This window comes from Octopus sinensis, linkage group LG6, assembly GCF_006345805.1.
Source record: "Octopus sinensis linkage group LG6, ASM634580v1, whole genome shotgun sequence".
Lineage (NCBI taxonomy): Eukaryota > Metazoa > Mollusca > Cephalopoda > Octopoda > Octopodidae > Octopus > Octopus sinensis.
In genome coordinates this window covers 8,494,972-8,522,194 of record NC_043002.1, presented here as the reverse complement: position 1 = coordinate 8,522,194, position 27,223 = coordinate 8,494,972, and the positions used below count along the sequence as shown (strand labels likewise).

The 27,223-nt window shown below is 37.9% G+C and overlaps 1 protein-coding gene across 3 annotated transcripts in view; it reads left to right on the top strand.

The window, feature by feature from the left end:
* LOC115212855 (puratrophin-1-like) overlaps positions 1 to 27,223 on the top strand; it is a 402,149-nt gene that overhangs the window by 206,358 nt on the left and 168,568 nt on the right. For all 3 annotated transcript variants that reach the window (XM_036503619.1, XM_036503620.1, XM_036503621.1), the window contains 2 exons: positions 420 to 519; positions 25,645 to 25,749. In XM_036503619.1, the coding sequence (XP_036359512.1) occupies positions 420 to 519; positions 25,645 to 25,749 (205 nt within the window). The remainder of the gene's footprint in view (positions 1 to 419; positions 520 to 25,644; positions 25,750 to 27,223) is intronic.

Here is a 27,223-nt window from a genome sequence, read left to right as displayed (position 1 = left end):
TCTGCTATTTTCCATCTTCTTCTTCTATTCTATGACATCCACCTCAAAGACCTTCCCTTCACAAATTTCTCATTCTTCCTTTTCTCTCTCCTCAACTCAAACACCTCCCTATCCTCATGTGTGTGCATTCACGTGCGCGCACACACACACACACACGCTAACACGCCTGCACACATTAATACCAATAGGCACAATTCTCTCCTTCTCCCTCCTTACTTCTACTATCATGCCCTTCCTTCCCAAATCTCCCAGCCACTTCTTCTTCATGCTCCTTACATCTAACAACTTACAACATAACTATAAACATTTTGACAATTCCCTGACCTCTGACCCACTTGAATGAATTCAAAACTTGAGCTGTTTATCATGGAACATCAATCAAATATAACCGTTTCTTGTTTCCTTTTACTTTCCTCTAGAAAAAGGAAAAAATGTGTTGGTCTCACACTAGTTGCTGATATTCGGGGATCCACCAGTTCCACAGTGAATACAATCTTGGAGGCTTTACATCTCTTTCATGTGAGTACCATAACAATTGTTCTATCTTCATTTTGGCTTCTTAATGTTGTCGTGTCTGCATTTGGTTATGATTGAGCAGACTTTTTTTTTTTTTAAGTTTCAGCTCAGAGCTGCGGCCATGCTGGTGCACCACCGTTTTGTGCTACACTGTTATTACTAAGAGCCTCCTCCAATATGTGGCACTTGATGAAGAATGGAGTTTGATATAGCTACCCTCATTTGTACCTCTTGCTGTGAGGTAGGCTCATCTGGGACTCTCGACAGGAAGAGGTTGAGCTTTGATTTAAAAACCCCTACATCTACTTTGTGCAAGTTCCTCAGACTCTTTGGGAGAATATTAAAAAGCTGTGGGCCCTTGAAACCTAGGCTGTTGCAGTAATGGGCCCTGAAGCATGATGGCATTGCTGGGATCTTTGGCACTATGCAGTGTCATCCCGTTCTGGCATTGGTGTAGCTTTCAATGCCAAAATTTGGCACAATTCCTTCCAGGATCTTCCAGATATATATTACTATAAATATATTATAATCAAAATCATTCAAGCTGTGGCTATCTCATCTGTTTTTTCCAGGAATAATGTACCTTTATTATTCCCCAAGGGGTCTATCTTTAGATAAAGTATATAGTTTGAAAGAAATTTAGCTGCTGCTTCTAGCATATCTAAAACCATCTCAATTTTCCTTTTTTATTACAACTGGTAGAATTATATAATTTTTTTTTTGTTTTTATTCATTTCTGTCATTAACCCTTTCGTTACCAACCCGGCTGAAACCGGCTCTGGCTCTGAGTACAAATGTCTTGTTTTCATAAGTTTTGAATTAAAATCTTCCATCAAACCTTAGTTATTTTACTGAATTCTGTGTTATATTTAAAATTAAATGAAAAAAAACACAGCGTCTCAACAGAAATATGTTAACAAAAGTGTGAAAATATATAAAAGAGAAACAATTCTTAACCCTTTTGATACCAACTCAGCTGAAACGGACTCTGGTTCTGAGTACAAATGCCTTGTTTTCAGGAGTTCTGAACTAAAATCTTCCACCAAACCTTAGTCACAATTTATGTTCCTAACACCAGCTTAATGACAACTGAGGTATTTTACTGAATTCTTTGTTATATTTCAAGTAATTGAAAGAAACACAGAGCATCTCAAAATAAATACGGTAACGAAAGGGTTAAACAGTAACTATATTGAGGTATTGCTTTCAAATACTTATTTCAGTGTTGCACTTATTTTATTGATCTCTTTCTATCAAATTAATAGAATTTTGGGGCTTATAATTGAGTGAGAGATGACAAAAATCAATGCATCATTGAACAAAATATAGAATAATCAGCTGAACTGATGACAATTCTTACCCAACAGTGTGTACCTGTATGTAGGTATGGTTACACTTTGTTACATCAGTAACAAAGTGTAACCATACCTACTTTATTTTATCTGAAACTGAATCTGAGGGAGGAGGAGGAGAAGTAAGAAGAAGAAGAAGAAAAACTAGTAGTAAAACAAGAAGAAGAAGAAAAACAAGTAGTAAAACAAGAAGAAGAAGAAAAACAAGAAGGTGATGATAATGATGATGACAACAGTGACAACGATGACCCATTAGCCTTGGTTAATGTAGTTGCTGTTAAGAATGAATTTCTGCTCGGCAATGTTAAATAGACAAAACATAAGCTGGGGCAGGAGTTAGTTAGATTGCAGTTTGATAGTGGAAAGGAACCGGATTATATAAAACAGCTTACCATCAGGTCTGGGAAAGGGTGGAGTTAATACACAGTCAGAATAACAATGTAAGGAGAGATAAGTGTAAATTTTGAATATGCTTGAACTGGAGAGGCAAACAATTTTGCCAGTTTGGAAGTGGAAAACTTGTTGTGAGACTGAGACAAAGTAAGTGAGGAGAAAGATTGAGGGTGTCGGTGGTATTGGTTTGCATGGCCAATGCAGCTAACAATTATTTACTCAATTAGTGTTGCTGAAGTACTGTGGATAATTAAGTAGCAAGAATACTATTTAATTAACAAGTATTTCATTTGCTTATAAAAAGAATCTCAGAGTTTTGCATTTATTTCTTTTGAAGTCAATTCAGCTAATCTATTATTGATGGTTGCATATGCTTATGGAGGAGTTAAGAAATTGATTAACTTACATTTGCATAAGATCAATAAATATTGATGTAGATTGGCAGAACCATTAAAGTATTTGACAAAATACCTGCAATATTGGCACTCTAAATTCAAATACCTATTTCTTTACTACCCACAAGGGGCTAAACATAGAGGGGACAAAACAAGGACAGACAAATGGATTAAGTCGATTACATCGATCCCAGTGCGTAACTGGTACTTAATTTATCGACCCCGAAAGGATGAAAGGCAAAGTCGACCTCGGCGGAATTTTAACTCAGAACATAGCAGCAGACGAAATGCCTATTTCTTTATTACCCATAAGGGGCTAAACACAGAGAGGACAAACAAGGACAGACAGATGTATCAAATCAATTACATCAACCCCAGTGCATAACTGGTACTTAATTTATCGACCGCGAAAGGATGAAAGGCAAAGTCGACCTCGGTGGAATTTGAACTCAGAACATAACGGCAGACGAAATACAGCTACGCATTTTGCCTGTCATGCTAATGTTTCTGCCAGCTCGCTGCCTTAAATTCAAATTCCATTGTGGAAAACTTTTCCTTTTATCCTTCTTGGGTCAACAAAATAAAGTCCCAGGGAAGAACTGGAATTGAATCAATAGTCTTATAAAGCATCCCAGGTGTGGATGCGAATATAATAGAAAACTAAAACTTTGAATAAATATTGGTTTCAAATTTGGCACAAAGCCAGCAATTTTGGAAGACTACATTGACCCCAGGACTTAACTGGTATTTATTCTATCAACCTCAGTGAAATTTGAACTCAGAACACAAAGATGAACCAAATGCCACTAAGCATTTTACTTGCCATACTCTTTTACTCTTTTACTTATTTCAGTCATTTGACTGTGGCCATGCTGGAGCACCATCTTTAGTCTAGCAAATCAACCCCAGGACTTATTCTTTGTAAGCCTATTTCTTATTCTATCGGTCTCTTTTGCCGAACCGCTTAGTTAGGATGTAAACACACCAGCATCAGTTGTCAAGCGATGTTGGGGGACAAACACAGACGCACAAATGTATACACACACACATACATATATATATATATATATATATATATATATGTGTGTGTGTGTGTGTATATATATATATATACATGTATGTATATATATATATATATGTGTGTGTGTGTGTGTGTGTGTTATATATATATATATGTATATATATACATATATACGAGGGGCTTCTTTCAGTTTCTGTCTACCAAATCCACCCACAAGGCTTTTGTCAGCCCGAGGCTCTAGTAGAAGACACTTGCTCAAGGTGCCACACAGTGGGACTGAACCTGGAGCCATGTGGTTCGTTAGCAAGCTACTTACCACACAGCCACTCCTATGCCATGCTGATGATTCTGTCAGCTTACTGCCTTGCTTAGAATAAATATTGATTGAATGCTGCAATTAAGAGAGTCACAATTAGCCAAAACTGATGGAATGCTCACTAATGTTTTGAAGATTTGAATCTCACATTTTGAGGTCATGTATGTACACTTAATTCCGTTTGCCTCAGATTACCTGGTAGTGTTACTTGAGCCAGGTCATCGTTATATCACAGAAAGATTTATCACACCTGTTTAATGCATTGAAACAGGAGCTAAATACCATCTCTTGAAATAGCCTGAGGGCTTAGAGGAAATGTGCATATGTTTCAATTATGCTGTGTATCTTTGGTAAAACAATGATTATTAGCTTAGTCGACATGCTGTGCATATGTTGCTGATGTTGTTTAGCGTCTGGTTAACCTTGATCAAGCAGACTTCACCCCATGGTCATTCCATCTTTTTCCTAGGCCCGTGCTAGTAGGGTGCCAAGAGCACCATCCGAGCGTGATCGTTGCCAGAGCAGCCAACTGGCTTCCATGCCGGTGGCACATAAAAGGGCACCATTCAAGCGTGATCGTTACCAACATCGCATTACTGGCACTCAAGCCCCGTGCTAGTAGGGTACCAAGAGCACCATCCGAGTATGATCGTTGCCAGAGCAGCCAACTGGCTTCCATGCCAGTGGCACTTAAAAGGACACCATTTGAGCGTGATCATTACCGTCGCCGCCTTACTGGCACCTGTATGGTGGCATGTGTAAAAAGATTCAAGTGAGGTCATTACCAGTATTGCCTGACTGGCTCCCGTGCCGGTGGCACATAAAAAGCACCCACTACACTCTTGGAGTGGTTGGCGTTAGGAAGGGCATCCAGCTGTAGAAACTCTGCCAAATCAAGATTGTAGCCTTGTGCAGCCATCTGGTTCGCTAGCCCTCAGTCAAAATCGTCCAACCCTTGCTAGCATGGAAAGCGGACGTTAAACGATGATGTAGTGTAAGAGAGTTTGCTGTTTTATAATTTTATGTAAATCTATACACACTGATAGTAACCTGCCTTTATAATTTACCCCTCATTTGACACCCCTGTGGCAAATAAAAGAAAGTATTTTTGTTTTTATTTCTTTTTATTAAGTTCTGAAAACTTTATTAGATAATTTTTCGGTTGTGTTGTATTTCAAAGAAGTTTGTTCTAAAAATACCTTCTTTCGCTCTCAAATCTGGATATTTCGTACTGATGTGCAAAGCATCAATTACATTTCATCTTTTCAAACTACAAATTAAATTGCAGAAACCATTTTAGTGCAGATGCCTGTTGTCTTTTACTAGAAAGGATTCATTGCAGTGTCAAAGATGACATTACAATATTTTTCACTTCCAACAATAATATTCACAAAATTCAATAAATATTGAAAATATTTAATTCTAGCTAAGACAGCTAATTGGCTGAATCATTAGCAGGCCAGACAAAATGCTTAGCAGTGTTTCATACATCCTTACATTCCGAGTTCAAATTCTGCCAAAGTTGATTTCACTGTTCATCCTTTCAGGTTTGATAAATTAAGTACCAGTAGAGAACTGGGGTCGATGTGACTTACTCCCTCTCCCAAAATTGCTGGCCTTGTACCAAAATTTGTAACTAATGTTTAATACTAGCTGAGTAACCCATCATTGCTGGATGATTTTCACAATAGAATACCTTAATTTCAAATTTTTTTTTAATTCTATGTCAGACCATGTCTTCCCCGACAAATGGTGTTAGTGGATGTACAGAGGAGGGAGTGAATAGAATGCAGAGCATCAAGGAGTATGTGCTGCCAGTGACTCGCACTCAATCCCTTAAACTTCAATGCCAAAGTAATGGTTTTTCATAAGGTTGAACTGAACCTTTTGATCTGAACATTCCCCACTGGTTTGTATGGGGTCGTCCTACTGGTCTCTATGCTCTTACCATGGAGGAATTGTCTCAGTTCAGTTGACATGAAGGCAATGCCATGATCAGGATGGATGAAAGAAAGAAGTCCAAGAATCGAAAATAGTTGGCAGAAACAATAAATATATATGTTCAATATATAAAAAATAATAATAATAATGAAATTATTGTATACAGTGCTCAGGTGCACCACAACTTGTCAAAAAGTGCGTATAAAGTATATGCAGTAATGGACAAATGTCTGGAAAGTGAACAGTGTATGAGTCAGATACATGCTTGCATGAGTATGGAGGGGAGAAAATCAGGTGTAGTGTTGCTCAGGAAGCATGGAAGTTTTGAAGGATGCAGTGCTCCGACAACTAACAGCTGATGCTGGCAGTCTGTTCCATGCTTCAGCAACTCTTAGCGTGAAAAGATGTTTCCGAAAGTCATGGGAGCTGTGCTATTTTCTGACTTTGTAAACATGTCCACGGGTGTTAGACAGGTGGAGTTTGAAAAACTTTTATATTTGTAAAATTGTGTCTGTCTCTGTACTACCTGGTATTATATCATTAAATATAGCATTTAGAATTGTACGTGTGTTTGGAGAGAAATTGTCATTTCTAAGATTGTAACGTAACTATCCATTCACTTTATTTATCAGACTAAAATGTTACTTGCCATACGATGGATAACTTTGGAAATATGCTTTTCCCCATCATAGGTAATATGAAATATGGCATACGTACAATATTGTCAAGTTTCATGGTTCTTATAGAAAATTATGAAATGAATATTAATTTTTGAAAAGAAAAATATTTATTACCTTAAAATAAAATTAAATAAAACAAATTTCTCATTTGCATAACTCCTTCTATAACTAATCTTATTTCTTTACTGCCCACAAGGAGTTACACACAGAGGGGACAAACAAGGACAGACAAATGAATTAAGTCAATCGACCCCAGTGCGTAACTGGTACTTATTTAATCGACCCCCGAAAGGATGAAAGGCAAAATTGACCTCGGCGGAATTTGAACTCAGAACGTAATGGCAGACGAAATACAGCTACGCATTCCGCCTGGCATGCGTATAATCAATACTTCTATAACCAATCTGTCATTTCCTCCTCCTCTCACCAGACATAATGACCTAATGTGTGCACTCAACCGGCACCACATATGTTAACTCTCTGTATCTCTCTTTTACTCTTTCTACCCCCACTCTCTTTCTGATACAAAATGTGACTGGAGAAATCAATCAACCGACACTCATATTGGCCATCATTAATATAGAAATTGCTGGAAGACAACATATTAATGATACAACATGAAGAGTGAGATTAGTTCAATCTTGATCATTATAGACAGCAAGGACTGTGGTTAAATTAGCTAACTAGTTTCCGCTTCATTGTGTGTAACTTGAATTAAGTGAAATCCACTCTTGCTTTTTATTGTTCAGATTGGCTGTAAAATTAAGTACTGCTTGATTATCTACTCTGTTTAACCCTTTCAGTTCATATGTGTTGCAGCACAGGCCATCTCAAGAACATATAAGTCATGCGAGTTTGAACACATTGTACTAAAACCCAAAATGTTTATCTAAATAATCGACAGCAAACCCATTCTTGGTTGAAAATGATCCATAAGGACAAAACAATTGGTGGATGTCCTCCGAAAGAGATTATCGCAAAATCCACAGCAGAGCATGAGGAAAATGGCTAAAAGTCTCAATATCTCACAGATACGATGCAATGGGTCATGCCTGAAGACTTAAATTGCCCTTTTATGTGCCACTGGCATGGAAGCCGTTTTTTTGTGTGATTTTATTAATGTTGCTGCTGCTGTTTTAGTTAATGTTGTTACCCTGTGCACATAAGCAAAAGCAGGGTATTATAAATACTCACCTTCATCTGTTTGTCTGTGTGTGTTTGCAAAATTACTGAAAAACAGCCGAACAGATTTTCACCACATTTGGCTGAAATACTCATTGGATGAGTGGCTCAAAATAATGAGCATTTCGTTTGATTATCATTAAAAAAAAACTTTTATTAAATCAAACTTACAAGTTACCTGATAAGCAAGTGGTTATATTATTTTGTTCACATTTTTTTCATGTGAATTGACCCTCATCTGTGTGTTTATAGATCATGGTGTACCTATGCACATAGACACGTGTGGGTACATACTTACACACATATATTCATAAATACATACCTAAATATGCGACTGTGTGTGTGTACTCTGATGGATTTGAGGGTTTTGTGACCTATTGAGTCAAGTACATCAACATCAAAATAAAAGTTCAAATGGAAATTGTAGTTAAGACACCCGTGTCGGTGACACGTAAAATGCACCGTCTGAATGTGACAGATGCCAGCGCCGCCTGACTGGCATCCGTGTTGGTGATATGTAAAAGCACCAACCGATCGTGGCCGTTTGCCAGTCTGCTCTGGAGTGTTAGGAAGGGCATCCAGCTGTAGAAACACTGCCAGATCAGACTAGAGCCTGGTGCAGCCTCCATGCCTTACCAGACCCCAGTCGAACCGTCCAACCCATGCTAGCATGGAAAACGGACGTTAAATGATGATGATGAGTTGTTTTCTTAATTCCACCAGAGTATAAATACTTATAATGGTGATACTTATAAAAAGAAAATAATAATAATTCAGTTCAGTTAAAAAGCATAGGTAAGCAATACATTGTATGCCACACTATAATTAGTGAAAAAAATTATCTGCATGCATCGCCCACTCCAATGCCTTTTTTTTTTTTTAATGAGGTTGTTATTGCTACATTCATTTACTGCATTATTAGTCAGACTTTGATCTATGATCAAAGAAATTTTCTCCCTTCCTTCCACAAGCAGAATGCTGTCTTTGCTAGCATTGCTGCTGCTTATGCTGTTTTGTTGTGTTTTTTTTAATGTTTTTGTTGTCAAGCCTCCATTCCCTAATGAAGCTGGTGGCTGTATGAGGCCCTCCTGCTTTCTCCTCGTTGAAATAGTTAGAATATTTCCTGGAAAATGAATTGAATTTTTCAGACTAAAATTTACAGACAAAAAGGGTAGGTCAACTTATAGGTCAAATTTACAGACAAAAAGGGTAGGTCAACTTATACTCCAAGATGACTAAGGAGGACCAAAAATTCTATGTGAAATGCAGCAAGATTTTGGAAAATAGTGACAATATTTGAATGTTAATACTACATGTTTACAATATATTGCTAATATATATTTACAATATACTGCCAAAATTTCTGGCTTCGTGCCTTTAGTAGAAAGGATTATTATTATTTTTATCATCATTATTATTATTATTATTATGTTTTTTTCCTTCTTTCTTCAAATTTTCTTCCGTTTCTCGCCGAGTGTTTTCCATACACCTAGGGCAGAGAAGCTCATTGTATGCATTCCCAGATTACACGCACAAATTCACAGGTAAAATATGTATTTAAAAATTAATAAATATGGATGGATGTTGTTTTCACAGCAATAATGCTCTTCTCAGTACATGAGCCGTTCCAGTTAATACAATTTTTTGCACTTCTTGTTGGGATGATAAGCCTGGAATCATTTTCAACTAGGTTTCAGTACCTTTTTTTTATCATTCCTAGAGATCCTACAATCACTGGTACTGTAGTTGCCTTGAGATGCCACATTTATTATTATTATCATCATCATTATTATTATTATTATTATTATGGCAGTGAGCCGGCAGAACCATTAGCACACCAGGCAAAATACATAGCTTCTTCGTCCATCTTCACGTTCTGAGTCCAAATTCCACCAAGGTTGACTTTGCCTTTCACCCTACTGGGGTCAATAAAATAAGTACCAGTTGAGTACTGGGGTTGGTGTAATTAGCTATCCCCTGCATTTCAGTCTGCCAAAATGGGAGTTTACATGAATTTGTGTCACCTTTTCAGAGGGGATTCAAATGCATGTAAACAAAACAGCAACAACAACAGCACCAATTGTTGTTGTTCTTTTTATTATTCTTTTAAAGATCTTTTTATTTCCAGATCGCCAATCTTTCTGCTTTCAGTTTAACAATCTGCTTATCTGTCACCTTCTTGATATTGCCAATTCCAGTCACCTGCTCTCTGCAAATAGCTGTTTATTTCATAAAACACAATGTTAGAAGGAAAAGATTCATGGTGGAATAGATTTGTAATTTAATAGTTGCCAATAAATGATGGTAACATAAATATTTCCAGCTACATATATTGGTTGGAGAGTAGGGAGAGGTACGGAGAAAACAGACGGCTATGATATTATTTCCTGCAACAATCATTGGTGAAGAAGGGAATTAAAAGACATAACAGTGATAATTACAGCAACAGTTATTGATATGGAATGGGCTTATTAGACATGCAATAGCAGCAGTAGAAGAGCATGATGCAGTTAGTAATAAACAGGGATTGATTCTGTTTGTTGAACAGATTGAACATTAGTGGCTGTGGTAAGTAGCTTGCTAACCAACCACATGGTTCCAGGTTCAGTCCCACCCCGTGGCATCTTGGGCAAGTGTCTTCTGCTATAGCCCCGGGCCGACCAATGCCTTGTGAGTGGATTTGGTAGACGGAAACTGAAAGAAGCCTGTCGTATATATGTATATATATAAGTGTGTGTGTATATGTTTGTGTGTCTGTGTTTGTCCCCCTAGCATTGCTTGACAACCGATGCTGGTGTGTTTACGTCCCCGTCACTTAGCGGTCCGGCAAAAGAGACCGATAGAATAAGTACTGGGCTTACAAAGAGTAAGTCCCGGGGTCGATTTGCTCGACTAAAGGCGGTGCTCCAGCATGGCCGCAGTCAAATGACTGAAACAAGTAAAAGAGTAAGAGTATTATTTCAACAGATTGTCTGTCTTCCTCAGGTTTAAAACGTAAAATGAAAAACAGGAAATACAGAAACAGAAAAATTCAAAATATGGAAGAGGAGGAAATTCTGTCACTTTTTAGATAAAATGATGTCATCAGTTTTCACTTTTTCATAACTGGTAAGAAAGGCAAGGAAAAAAGTAAAAACGGAAAAAGAATACAGTCTCAAACAGTTTTGTGTAAATTTGATGAAATTCACCAGTCATTTTATTCATTTCTGCAGGGCATGATGTTAGCAATTCACAAATACCATAAAAACCCATATTATTTGCACACCTGTGTAATTTACGCAGGTGATTTTCAGGGTAAAATTTATTAAAAAATGCTTCTACTCATGTAAAATCTGCACCCATCAAGAAAACAGAATACATGTCTTTCAACCAATCAGGTGATACTGAACTGTTTGTTCTGAGTGGTTCCAAATTGAATGCTGCTGAAGATTTTAAGTACTTTGGTAGTTGGGTAAGCAGTTTGGAAGCAGACATCAAAGATCAGGAAGACACAAACATGGACAGCTTGTCACAAACTAAAGAAAGTCTGGAACATGAAATTGCCCAGGAAAATCAAAACAAAGCTGTTTATTGCAACTGTTGAATCAGTGCTATTATATGGCAGTGAAATATGGACACTGACAAAGAAATTATCAAATGGATTAAGTGGATGCTACACAAGGGTGTTACAAATGGCTCTAAATGTGAAATGGCAGCAACATATGACAAATGAATTGCCTTTATGAAAACCTGCTGAAGGTTAGCGAGAAGATCACACAAAGACAGCTGCAGCTATCTGATCACTACGTGTGCCACCCTAAGCTGGGAGCATTCAAATTAGTCTTGTGGAACTGCCTGGTGCAGCCTCCTGGCTTCCCAGACCCTGGTCGAACTGTCCAACCCATGCTAGCACGGAAAACAGACGTTAAACGATGATGATGATGATAATGGAACAAAAACCATCAAAGAAGTTTAGTTGTAGAAATATCAATGCATGCTTGATGACATCCTTATATAAAGGTATAAGACAAAACTTTAGATTTGATAAGTCTATTTGTAGATGTGAAAGTTTATCAATTAAAGCTAATGGAAAATTCAAAAACTATGAAATTAATCAGCTGCCTAGAGAGTAAATTATGTTATTAAAATAATTAAATTTTTTAATATAGAATGTGTAACTTGTGATGATAGGTAACATAGCTAATAGTATAGCAATCAGAAAATTTCATTTGGACAACTTAATCTACACATTCTCAACTTAACAGCCCAGCAATGGAGATTCTGTGCAAGAAATAGCAGCCAAATCTCCCTAAAATCACACCCTACCTTCTTTTAAAAACAAGGATATATTGCACAATGTTAAACTGATATACAAAATAGAATACCCGTGACCATAGATGACCTGGGGTTAAACAACAACAGCTTCTAATCTGTGGTTGGATTCCCAGGGAATGTCTTGTTATTTAGATTTTGATCAACCCAGATCAAACAGACCCAAGATTAAAGGCATTCCAGGCCTTGACCATCTCATCTTATTTGTTTGTTATTTAGGTGTTCAGGTATTCTGTATTCACCACTATGTTTTCCAGTCTGTCCTATTTTCTATGATAATAAGATGTGATGTGAGGGAGATTTAGGTATTATTTTTAATAAGCTAAGCAATCATTTAAAGGCAATCATTTAAAGGCTTTCTCATTGACTTGTGCCTTGTTTGTATGTGTGTGTGTGTGTGTGTGTTGATGTCATTAATTTAATATCTGTTTCTTTTTCCATTAAGAGCATAATTTTCCAGATATTTAACCAAATCTTTGCATATTTTATTTTGCAAAATTTTAATTATTTTCATCTATGGTCATCTTCAGGTTTCTTATTCCTAACTATGTACATAGCCACAGACTGTATCCATACTGGAAACCTATAATTTTAAAGTAAGAATAGTAAGGTCCTTATTCTCTGTTTACGGTGTCAGTCTATTTTGGTATGGGCTGGACAGATCTTGACTTTTGCAAGTATTTGTATCTACCATAAATTAATTCCTTAATTATCTTATGTGAGAATGTTCATGCACAATCATCATCATCATCATCATCATCATTTAGCGTCCGTTTTCCATGCTAGCATGGGTTGGACGGTTCTACTGGGGTCTGTGAAGCCAGAAGGCTTCATCAGGCCCAGTCAAATCTGGCAGTGTTTCTACGGCTGGATGCCCTTCCTGACGCCAACCACTCCGTGAGTGTAGTGGGTGCTTTTTACGTGCCACCCGCACTGGTGCCAGACAGAGCTGGCAAACGGCCACGAACGGATGGTGCTTTTTATGTGCCACCGGCACGAGGGCCAGGCGAGGCTGGCAACGGACACGAAACAGGGCGGTGCTGGCAACGGTCGCGAAACGGTATATATATATGTATATATATATATATATATATATATATATTTATATATGGGTATGCATGTGCACTTCCCACATTCACACAAATACCACAAGATTTTCAACAAAAACACTGTTAAAGTTAGTTATATGTGTGAATGCATGTGTGTGTCACTTTACCATGACATTGTGGAGGTGTTGTAAATGAGTATCACCAACATACAAGCGACCTCCTTTATTTTCAGTCTTCTGTGAAAACATGTCCAGTGAAGGAGATATATTATCTTGCTTAGAAACAAGTGATGGCTAGCCATAGGAAGGATATCCAGCCATAGAAAATCTGCCACAACCAATTCTATCTTGCCCATGCAAGCATGGAAAAGTGTATGTTAATGATAGTATATATATATATATATATATATATATATATACATATATATATCACGTGATCACGTGACCGACCAGACCATCAGATGTAGTTACACATCGCTGGTCACAATGCATTCGCATTGTTTTAGCCTTCGAATGACGCCACCCCGCTGGCTAAGCGAGCAGGCCGACAGAAGAAAGAGTGGGAGAAAGAGTGGTGAAAGAGTACAGCAGGGATCACCACCCCCTGCCGGAGCCTCGTGGAGCTTTTAGGTGTTTTCGCTCACTAAACACTCACAACGCCCGGTCTGGGAATCGAAACCGCAATCCTGCGACCGCGAGTCCGCTGCCCTAACCACTAGGCCATTGCGCCTCCACACACACACACACACACACAGATATATATATATATATATCATCACCATTTTAATATCCATTTTTTCATGCTTGCATGGGTTGAACAAAGTTTATTGAGGCAGATTTTCTATGACGTCCATCCTGTCTTCATCCCTTATCTGTTTCCAAGCAAGATAATATTTCTCCTGGCCAGACATATTTTCACAGAATGTTTAAAATATTTCCATTTACAACCTCATCTAATGTCAAGATGTCATTCTTTTCTCCTTGGAATTATGATTTATTACACACAACTAAATACTATTATCTTTGTTTTTATTATTATTATTTTCTTAATTATGTGTTCAATGAGGAAAAGCCATATGTTTTGCATTAGTGAATGTTAATTCGCTCATATTCTGCCAGAACTATTTCACTGAAGTGATTGAAGTAGCCAAGCCTCAGACAATAAAAAATGAAACTTTATGCTTTACAATTTCTTACTTAGAATCTCACTAAATCTCTTTGCTTCTTTGAATGTCTTAGACAGATGTGGAACTTTTTTAGTACAAGGGCAATTTGCAAGTGCATAAAAGCATTTAAGAGTATGTCTCCGGTGAAATTTAATTTTACAAATTCATAGTTATGCATGCAACTTAAATGCAAATACTGTTTCAATCTCAAACAGCTTCAATGATTTTTCATGTGCATTTGTAACTCTTTAGCATTCGGAGTATTCTGTCCAATGTAATGATTAATTATTTGCATTGTTTTGAATTAGCCATGCATTAACTTGTGGCTTTTAAAATAATAATAATGAGATTATTGTATACAGTGCTCAGGTGCACCACAACTTGTCAAAAGTGCATATAAAGCATATGCAATAATGTACAAATGTCTGGAAAGTGAACCGTATATGAGTCAGATACATGCCTGTGTGTGTGTGGAGGGGAGAAAATCAGGTGTAGTGTTGGCGAATCTCAGGAAGCATGGAAGTTTTGAAGGATGCAGTGCTCCGACAACTAACAACTGATGCTGGCAGTTTGTTCCATGCTTCAGCAACTCTTAGCGTGAAAAAATGTTTCCGAAAGTCATGGGAGCTGTGCTGTTTTCTGACTTTGTAAACATGTCCACAGGTGTTAGACAGGTTGAGGTTGAAAAGGTGCTCAGAGTTATTGTTTGTAAGATGGTTAATAATTTTATGGGTGTCTGCCAAGTCAGCTGCCAGACGATGTGATTATTTTTAGAATGACATTATAGGGTAAGTGCAAGAGGTTGAATTTGGTCAGTCCCAACATAAAACTGGCAGAGTATTTGGGCAGGTATGGCTGGTTTAAATGCCAAAGGGTCACAAATTTCATCAGCAGGGGAATTTCAAATTTGAGTGCAAAAGAAATTCACTGAGAGTAAAAGGTTCTACCCTTGATCTAGAATATATCATTTAGCTTTGAGTGAACAGCTTGTCTTTCTTTTATTTATTTATTTTTCAGACATGGTCATCTAGGACTGCATTAATCGTCTTTTTGCTATTTTTTTTTATCATAGTAGATTGAGATTTGAGGGATATTTGTCTACTCTTTCTAGCAGATTGAGCAACTACTCACAGACTCTCATTGGCTTAATTAATTACAGTATATTTATTGACCTTGTACCTAACTGAAACATCCAAGCATGCTGTGCTCTAAGGCTAAATATATTACTTAACTTACCATATGTTGCATTGTTGAAAAGCTCACCATGAAAATATCTAACATTCAAATATTTGCGATAACCCAAGTAAGAATGTTCAAAACTTTTCAACTTAAGCTAACATTGATTAAATGAATATAAAATATGTTAGTTATGCATATGTGTGTATGTGTCTACATATATATGTATATCTGTATGTATCAGTGCTTTTATTGTTGTATGAGGAGGTATCCAAAAGTAAGCAGAAACATTCTCTGCAGGACAAACCCATTGTAGTTCAGGCTTCCACCAGTGGAAGCCACTTCATGTGACCCTCAGGCATCAGTCTGCAGACTGGCAGAGGTGGTGGGGGAAGTCGTACTGCCACATGGTGTGTCTTTGTTTTGCAGTGCTTCTCCCCTGTTCTTTAATTTTTGGAATGGCTGAAAGGAAGGAACTGCATGCTTCCATGAAATTTTGTTTTCTCCTTGGGAAAATGGTAGCTGAAACAGTTGTCATGCTTCAAACGAAGATGCTACCATGAACAAAACACAAGTTTACAAGTGGTTTTTCACACTTTAGGAATGGTCACTTGTTGTTTGAAGACTGACCTCATTCAGGATGGCCGTTGACCTCCCGAATGAATGAAAGCATGAAAATTCATGAACTGATCTTGGAGGACTGTCACTGACCAATTGATAAACTTGTTATGGTTGGTGTGTCCTGGAGTTCCTGCCAACAAATTCTGAATGAGGAACTGCAAACAAAAAGAATTGCAACAAAATTTGTGCCTCGCTTGCTCACGGAATGGTCGTGAACTGAAAAAACAGTTGGAAATAGATCCGGATCTTTTTTCGGAGGTCATCACTGGTAACGAAAGCTGGTGCTACAGAATGAATTTGCAGATGCGAAAGAGGTGAAGGAAAAAATTACGGAGGCGTTGAAAGGCATCACTGCAAGAGTTCCTGCATTGCTTCAAACTATAGTAAACATGTCTGCACTGAGTCATTGCTTCAAATGGAGAATTCTTTGAAGGTGATAACAGTGTAAACATCTAAAACAAAGTAAATAAAATATTGCAAAATTCCAGCTTCTTTTGGGTACCCCATCATATAATCCATTTTTTAGACACTAATATTTATGATTATGCAACATATATTCTAAAAATATATTACATTAAAACACATACATATGTAAGCACTTGGCTATGTAAAATCTAATATTATTATGTTATTATAATTAATTTTTAACTGATTAATTAATGTTGTAAGGTTTCTGCTGTTTGATTTAAATATTTCCACATGCTGAAACTTATGAGATTAAATCATTTCCACTTGTAAATATTTTTATTTTTCTCATACAAAGTTTAGAGCTAATACAGGAGTGTATAATGAGGCATATTACTAATGTCTTTTCCAATACCGTTTTGCAAATAGCACTGGCACCTGTGCTAGTGGCATGTTTAAAAGGATTCGAGTGAGGTCACTGCCAGTACTGCTTGACTGGCCCCCGTGCCGGTGGCACGTAAAAAGCACCCACTACACTCTCGGAGTGGTTGGCATTAGGAAGGGCATCCAGCTGTAGAAACACTGCCAGATCAAGATTGGAGCCTGGTGCAGCCATCTGGTTCGCCAGGCCTCAGTCATTCATCCAACCCATGCTAGCATGGAAAGCGGACGTTAAACGATGATGATGATGACTATTTATAACTATTTCTCATATTCTAGTTAAAGATATTGATTTCCTATTTCTTTCCTACCCCCCCCCCCTCTCTCTCTTTCTTTTTTTCTTTGTTGTTTTTGCAACTATGGTATTTAACCTTTTTCTTCTGCCTGAAGAAGGACAAATGTTTGAAACAGTGAATTTTTTCCCCACTTCACACTGTTATAAATTTTGTCTCCTGACTTCTGTGGATTATCTTTTGATAATATATGCCACCACCTGTTTCTTTGGGGCTGTGAACCTTACCGTAATTTCTACCATGATTCAGGTCACAAAGACACACACACACACACACACACACACACACCACACACACACACACACACACACACACACACACACACACACACACACACACACATATGCAGCAGCCTCTCACACAGGTTTTGTCTTGCAAATTCTCTCGCATTGCTTAGCTCACATCTATAGTTGAGTGTTACACAGTGAAACTTAACCTAAAACTACGTAGCTGCAAAGCAAGCTTCTTGACCACGGAGGTGCCTGCGCCTATAATTATATTCATCTTTTACAAAAACTGGCTTCATACCTTGTCAAAATTACTGATATTCCATTGCAAAAAAACCTATGAATTTATCAATGGCTGAAGGATTAAGATGTTTGCTTCATAAACATTATGTTGTGAGTTCAATTCCACAGCATGGCATCTAAGTGTCTATTATATAACCACAGGTTGACCAAAACCTTGACACTGAAATTGAGTCAACGGAGACTGGATGAAAGTCCAATAGATGGTTTTTACTGATGATTTAGGAAAAATCAGCACGCCGCAGCATATGTGACGAGGCTAGAATAGATGTGTAATAGTGAGAGGTGATAAAACTATATTGATGAAGAAGAGAGAGGTTTAATTGTGAGTCTTGATGATGCTATATTGTTGCTGGTATAATGAGCTGGCAGAATCGTTAGCACGCCGGGCGAAATGCTTAGCGGTATTTTGTCTGCTGCTACGTTCTGAGTTCAAATTCCACCGAAGTCGACTTTGCCTTTCATCCTTTCGAGGTCGATTAAATAAGTACCAGTTACGCACTGGGGTTCATGTAATCGACTTAATCCGTTTGTCTGTCCTTGTTTGTCCTCTCTCTGTTTAGCCCCTTGTGGGTAGTAAAGAAATAGGTATTTCGTCTGCCACTACGTTCTGAGTTCAAATTCCGCCGAGGTCGACTTTGCCTTTCGTCCTTTCGGGGTCGATTAGATAAGTACCAGTTATGCACTGGGGTCGATGTAATCGACTTAATCCATTTCTCTGTCCTTGTTTATCCCCTGTGTTTCGCTCCTTGTGGGCAGTAAAGAAATAGGTATAACGATTGTAGGTTGCAATAGCATTAGCATATCCTGTTGACTGAAATCTTCATTAAGAAGCCACTCTATTTAGTATAGAATTAAGCCCCAAATTTCTGAGATGAGTTCCTAAGTTAATAATTAAAAATTTTTTACATTTTTGATTCAATGTTTTTGTGTTTAAACTCTATTTCAATTGGAATGTTCTCCAGTAGTTTTCAGGTGCTTTGGGAAATTTATATATATCTGTGAATAAGATACTTGATTATGGCTTCTGGAAAATTAAAATCAAATTTAACAACTGGCATCCGTGCTAGCGGGATGCAAAGAGCACCACACAAAGGTGATCGTTGACAGAGCGGCTAACCGGCTTCCATGCAGTGACACATAAAAGGGCACCATTTGTGTGTGATCGTTACCAGTGTCGCCTTACTGGCACTTGTGCTTGTGCTAGTTGGTGGCATGTGTAAAAAGATTCGAGCGAGGTCATTGCCAGTGCTGCCTGACTGGCCCCCATGCTGGTGGCACATAAAAAGCACCCACTACACTCTCGGAGTGTTTGGCGTTAGGAAGGGCATCCAGCTGTAGAAACTCTGCTAAATCAAGATTGGAGCCTGGTGCGGCCCTCTGGTTTGCCAGCCCTCAGTCAAAATCGTCCAACCCATACTAGCAGGGAAATCGGATGTTAAACGATGAAGATGATGATGATAACATTTTTTAAAATTGAAATATAAATAATATGATTTTAATATATGAAACATGAAGCATGATGTTATTATGCCTATTAGTGCACACCTTATTACAACCATTCTCCCGTGTCTTTGAATAATTTATTACTCTGCTCTTTTAAGAATCACCGTGATTTTCTTTGGAAATTCCAGCTGTAACATTATCTTGACTGACATTTTCAGTATCACACTCTTTAAGATCAATGTTAAGCAATATTGATGATGTCATCATAACCTTCATCACTATCTACAAATGGAGATGATAATCTTGGTTATAATAGCTAAGCTTCTTCAAATTCCATTGACAGCCGGTAGCTTCCCACAGCACGGGACATTTGAAATATTATTAAAAGCATCTGTTGTCTTGACAGTGTTAATTGCAATGAAAAGTTGGAGGGTACCAAATAACACTTTTCTAATACTTGTCTGTTGAAAGCAGAGAGAGAGAGAGAGTAGCAGTGGATTTTGGAGGGAACTGTTAGTTCCTCGTAGGATGGTTTGGATTCTGCTTTTTTTGCTTGGTGGCTACTAAAGCATCACACTTTCCACCATCACTAGTGGAAAGCCGGCACGTATGTGTGTGGAGGGTGGGGCAGTTTGTGTGAGTAGGACTTGCTTTAATATGAAATCCATTAAAATTACTCTTTTGAACAATTCAGTAATTCAGTTTCCATGACTACTTATGAACCGTTACCTTCCACTTTAAAAAACAGTAGGTTTTGATGAAATTAGTGATGTTCTGCTTCTGCAAAAACTAATTACAACTATATTCCACCCATGACCATCCCATCTTTTTTTCTGTATCTTGGTGTACATTATCCAGTGTGTTCTTCCTTTCATAAGACAATGTAAGCTATTAATCACACCATTCGAGCATGATCGTTACCAGCGTCGCCTTACTGGTACTTGTGCCCATGCTAGTAGGGTGTGAAGAGGACCTTCCGAGCGTGATCTTTGCCAGAGCAGCCAACTGGCTCCGTACCGGTGGCACGTAAAAGAGCACCATTTGAGCGTGATCGTTACCAATGTCACTTCACTGGCACCTGTGCCGTTGGCATGTGTAAAAAGATTCAAGCGAGATCATTGCCAGTATCTGACCTGTCTTGCTCCAGGTCAGCTTTATTTAATCAAGCAAACACATACCTGAAATCAAAGGAATTATAGGCATAACCATCTTACTTTTTTTTTCCATCACTGTATCTAGGAGTATACAATGTGTTCTTTTATTAAGTCAGTGGGGAGTAATTTGACAGTGACTTCGCTGTTGTTTCTAGCAGGTCAATGAACATCCCAAAAGCTTTCCTATTGGTTCATATAGTCAAAGTTGTTTAGTCAGCTTAATTAAATGAAAGACATTCTATGTATTAACAACAAACACATGCTCAGCTTTAAGATTATATATAATAAACATATTCAGTGTTTCTGTGAATTTAAGACCATATTATTATGCACTGATGCTTTGATTATGACCAAAAATGCAAAACCACAAACTATATTATATAATGTATCAATCTTTTTAGACGTTATGGTGTAGTTTAAGGAACATTAGGCTGCTATTTCTAGCAGGTCAAAAGACCACGTAAAAGTTGTCTTCAATGTCTTATCTTTGTCTTCGCTGATTGTCATGACAACAGACAGTTCCAGCCTCTGATATGCTGGCAATGGATGCTTTTGATTGGTTCAAATTACATAACTTTAAATGCATGCATGTATCTTTATTACGCATTTCTAGAAAAAAACATGCAATTTTCATCATCAGGCGCAGGAGTGGCTGTGTGGTAAGTAGCTTGCTAACCAACCACATGGTTCCGGGTTCAGTCCCACTGCGTGGCATCTTGGGCAAGTGTCTTCTGCTATAGCCCCAGGCCAACCAATGCCTTGTGAGTGGATTTGGTAGACGGAAACTGAAAGAAGCCTGTGTCGTATATATGTATATATATATATATGTGTTTGTGTGTGTGTTTGTCCCCCTAGCATTGCTTGACAACCGATGCTGGTGAGTTTACGTCCCCGTCACTTAGCGGTTCGGCAAAAAGAGACCTATAGAATAAGTACTGGGCTTACAAAGAATAAGTCCCGGGGTCGATTTGCTCAATTAAAGGTGGTGCTCCAGCATGGCCGCAGTCAAAATGACTGAAACAAGTAAAAGAGAGTAAAGAGTATCAGTGTGCAAAACTACATCAGAACTACATTTTTTTGGAAAATAATCTGGTGAAAATTTGAAATATTCAGTTTCAAGTGGTTGGAAGAAATTTAACAAGATCCAGTTGCCATAACCGGCTGGGGTTTTTCTTCTTATATTTGTTTCTTGTTTTTTTCTCTCAGACATAGAGTAACTAGGACTACATTATCCAGTGTGTTCTTTATATTTCAAGTCAATTGAGTATGATTTGAGGGAGACTTGGCTGCTGTTTCTATCGCGTCTATCCAAGGACTGCGAAAAAGCTTTCACTCATCCTACATAGTTGGTGTGGTACTGTAAAGCAGTGAGTTGGCAGAACCGTTAGCACGCTGGGCGAAATGCGTAGCCGTATTTCATCTGCCATTACGCTCTGAGTTCAAATTCCGCTGAGGTCGACTTTGCCTTTCATTCTTTCAGGGGTCGTTTAAATAAGTACCAGTTACGCACTGGGGGTCGATATAATCGACTTAATCCGTTTGTCTGTCCTTGTTCGTCCCCTCTGTGTTTAGCCCCTTGTGGGTAATAAAGAAATAGGTATTGTATGTATAGGAGTGAAGCATGAGGGATGCATAATAGAGGATCTGCAATTAGTGGAGTGGAATGAGTTGAAGAATCTCTGTGAGAAAGATTGAAATGTATGCAAAGTATGGAAACTGCTTGGCCATCATGAATGCCAATGGCTGATAGAGAGAAAACAGAAATCTATCATGAAGTTGGTTTGCATTAACAATGACTTGTATTAAAGCTAAACCAAGGAAGATCTTGGTTTGTTATGGACTCGAAGGTACAGGATGTTGATAATGTGATTAGTATAATTGAACGGGAAATGTGTCGTATTCGAAACTTATTCAACCTATGTTAATATGGACGAAATTATGTATTAAAATGGTGATGATCATGATGATGGCAACGATCACAATCATGATGGTGATAGCAATGACATTGACATCTATGACAAGAAAGAGGTGACTACCATTAAAACCATTTCAATTACATTCATCTACTCTACACTAATGAAATATCTTAAAGCTTCTGAACCCCGTTATATTCCCCTATTTCTCTCTCTCTCTCTCTGTATATATATATATCATCATCATCATCGTTTAGCGTCCGCTTTCCATGCTGGCATGGGTTGGACGGTGCAACTGGGGTCTGGGAAGCCAGAAGGCTGCACCAGGCCCAGTCTGATCTGGCAATGTTTCTACGGCTGGATGCCCTTCCTAACGCCAACCACTCCGTGAGTGTAGTGGGTGCTTTTTACGTGCCACCGGCACAAGTGCCAGACGAGGCTGGCAAACGGCCACGGTCGGATGGTGCTTTTTACGTGCCACCGGCACGGAGGCCATATATATATATATATGTATAAAAATTAGAAAAAAAACACCTTTTATCAATTCAAAATGAACAATTAAATTACACCATCTAGAAAATTACATATAATAGAAATATTAAAAATTAAAAAAAACAATAATATACCGATGATTAAGTAAATTGCAAAATAATAATAAAAATGTATATATTATATTTTGTGAAATTTGATTTAGTATTTCTAAATTGAATTTTTCCCTGTAAGTTAGGATTAATATTCCCTCAAATTATTATTATTATTATATATATATATATATATATATACATATACATATATATATATATATATATCGTTAAACGATGATGATGATATATGGCAAATAGAAGATGGCATATACGAGAATTTATTATTAATCACGACAATTGTTTCAACACATCTAACATCAATTCTTCTAGGGTGGGACACTCAACAACTGAAAACTTGTTAAAATGACTGTTCCGCAATGTAACTTTCCATCTTTCATTTGCCATATCCCTAACGATCACTGTGAAAGTGACTGTGCTTTACCTGTAGTCTACCTGGTTTAAACCATTTGTTTTATTATCCATTAACCATGATCAAATAAACAAAGCCAAAATCAACTACTGTCTGAATTGAGGTGCATAAAAATGCAATTTATTTAACCCTTTCGTTACTGTATTTATTTTGAGATGCTCTGTGTTTCTTTCAATTAATTTTAAATATAACAAAGAATTTAGTAAAATAACTTCGTTATCATTAAGCTAGTGTTAGGAACAAAAATTATGATTAAGGATTAGTGGAAGATTTTAATTCAAAACTTATGAAAACAAGACGTTTGTACTACAGAACCAGAGGCGGTTTCAGCCGGGTTGGTATCGAAAGGGTTAACCATTGTTCTCTTGTGACAGTCATATGAATTACCAAACTAAAATCAAATAACGTTGAATTGACAATGTTCTAATTTATACAAATATCCAGTTGCACGACAGATTGTGAAGAGAAAGAAGAAAATTCAAAATATAGCGGCACTAAATTAATTTATATTGTCCTTTAAAATTTTTTACACCTGAACTGTTTGATGAAAGACTGTTTTGAAGAATGATTTTTTCACCAACTTCTTTGTGAGTAATCTTGTTTAGCCTTCAAGCAATTTCACTTGAATCAAAAGAGGTGGAGAACAGAATTAGAAGCACTTATGAATGAAGACACTGAAATACTCCATAAAATAGAATAAACACAGTGCTTCACCAAAGGGAAAAAAAAAAGATCAATAATTCCCATGACAACCTATTTGAGTGAGACTTCAATCCAATCACCTCTCACTCCTTTCTAAGGAATCAATGAAATAAACCAATAAGAAAGTTATTGATTGGTTACATAATCCTTTTTCAGGTTGTGTTTTAAATTTAGGAGTGAAAGGAGCTCCCCTTCAGTTCTTATCCCAACAAAATCTTTTGGGTTGGAGATGCAGTCATAGATTACATTAAATTCAAAAGTTCTTTATCTGTGTTGTAGTGAAAATGGTACACTCCTTCCCACGTGACAAAGTGGTATGAGGGCCACTATAAGGCGGCGAACTGGCAGAAACGTTAGCACGCCGGGCGAAATGCTTAGCAGTATTTCGTCTGCCGTTATATTCTGAGTTCAAATTCCGCCGAGGTCGACTTTGCCTTTCATCCTTTTGGGGTCGACAAATTAAGTACCAGTTACACACTGGAGTTGATATAATCGACTTAATCCGTTTGCCTGTCCTTGTTTGTCCTCTCTGTGTTTAGCCCCTTGTGGGTAGTAAAGAAGTAGGTATGAGGGCCACTATAAAGACAGTAGTAGTAGTAGAGTCATTGTAGGAGTTCTCAGTTGGAGTCAGTGTCAGTTATGTGATATATACGAGTTCAAGTTACCGTCAAGGTAGACGTTTCAAAGTCGTTGTCTTGCAGAGCTATCAACGATAGCACAATAGACAAGTCAATGATAAAGACATGCGGAATACTGCCACAACATAAAAGTGGCAACAAGAATATTACAGTGCCAACGACAACATACAAGTAGATGAGGATCCATGTTATAACAGTGGCAACAAGGATATAAACAATTCATGTGGGCAACTGTGAAAAAAAATTTTTTTTCACAAGAAGACACTTGCCCAAGGTCCCACTGTGTGGCACCATGGGCAAGTGTCTCCTACTATAGCCTCGGGCTAACCAAAGCCTTGTGAGTGGATTTGGTAGACGGAAACTGAAAGAAGCCCGTCGTATATATATATATATATATATATATATATGCGTGTGTGTGTTTGTCCCCCTAGCATTGCTTGACAACCGATGCTGGTGTGTTTATGTCCCCGTTACTTAGCTGTTCAGCAAAATAGACTGATAGAATAAGTCCCGGGGTCAAGTTGCTCGATTAAAGGCAGTGCTCCAGCATGGCCACAGTCAAATGACTGAAACAAGAGTAAAGAGAGTAAGAAAATAAACAATTCATGTGGATGATGTTGAAAAATTTTTCATATGTAGAGGCCAGATAGCCGATCTGGCAACTATCACACTCAGATGGTGCTCTTAATACCCTACTTGCACGGGGCTCAAGTGACAGTAAGGCGACGCTGGTAACGATCACCTCCAATACAAATTTCCAACCTTGTGTCAATATTAACTGTCATCATTTTTAGATGCCAAAAAAAAAGTACTTCTTTTAATGTCATGGTAGGACTACAACTTTGAATGTAGACCAATAAGACTAAATACTGTGACACATTCAATCTGGTCCTCCAGTGGTTTTTAACAGTTCCACTTTGGTTGAATTTATAACTGAACAACATTTTGCTCTATTGATATTTCATGTTCTTTTTCTTTTTTTTGCTCTTTCAGTCAAACAATGAACAGGGGTTCAGATCAATTTATATCCTAGCCAACCAGTTAGATCAAACATTAATTTTTGGTTCACCACTTTATGATGCCCAAGGACCCCTTAAGGTAAGAGGAATATTTGTTGCTTGAGTTTTTTATATTTCCATTTATTGCCTTAACTTTTATACTAGAACATGTATATTTTAACACCCCCACCCTGTATCATGTATGGATTCAAGGGGTTTAGATCTGCGCACGCACGCACGCACACACACACACATTTATCATCCCTATGCAAATGTTATTATTATCTAACATATATATTTTTGGTTTTCACAAGTTAAATGGCTGATAGTGGATCTCTCACTTAAAATCCTCTGCCCCATCTGCAATTATATATTATGGATAATTATCCATGCATTTGTTTTCAACATGTGCATGCATTTATGGATATTGTCTCATCTTTTGGAGTACGGATTGCCAAGACAATAGATAACCAAAGAACAAAGTGAGATAGTGGGTATTAGTTCAAATTTTGTCACTAGCATCATAACCATCATCATTTAACATCCACTTTCCATGCTAGCATGGGTTGGACAGTTTGGCTTAGGTCTGGCGAACCAGACTCCAATCTGATCTGGCAGAATTTCTACAGCTGGATGCCCTTCCTAACACCAACCACTCTGAGAGTGTAGTGGGTGCTTTTACGTGCCACCGGCATGATGGCCAGTCAGGCGGTACTGGCAACAGTCACGCCCAAATGGTGCTTTTTATGTGCCACCTGCACAGGAGCCAGTCCAGCAGCACTGGCGACGACCTCGCTCGAATATTTCATGTGCCACCAGCACAAGTGCTAGTAAGGTGACACGGTAACAATCACGCTTGAATGGTGTGCTTAACGTGCCATTAATTCACATATGACCAGTCCACATAAATGTGAATATCTACCACAGATTAAGAAGCTTACTACTATAGGAAATGGTAACATTATCTTTCAGCAGCTTTTAGACTAGCTTATTATTTATTCAAACCTCTTCTTCCTATTTGGAAATAAGGATTTGATGATTCATCACCATTCAGAACAGATTTCAGCTGCTCTTTTTACCTTAGACCTCATAAGATTTCTTTCTTTCATCCAACCTTTAACTGGTCTATGCATAATTAAAATAAAAACATGTTTTTGCAACACATTGAGCTATATATCATAGCACATCAGTGTATCATTGCATACTTTAGAACCCACAAAACCATAACTTCGTGGCCTGTGCTAGAGGTGTAACCAGCCCACTTGTGCGTACCTTTTCTTTCTTTGGACACTAAACTCTGCTTGCGAAGACCTGTTGAGGCAAGTGAGATCAAAATCAAAATCAAAGTGAAATTCGATAACGGGCACGAGCACCATACGAGCATGATCGTTGACAGAGCGGCTAACCGGCTTCTGTGCCAGTGGAACATAAAAGGCACCATTCGAGTGTGATCATTACCAGCTTCGCCTTACTGGCACTTGTGCCCTGTGCTAGTAGGGTGCTAAGAGCACCATCTGAACGTGATCGTTGCCAGAGCGGCTAACTGGCTTCCGTGCCAGTGGCATGTAGGAGGC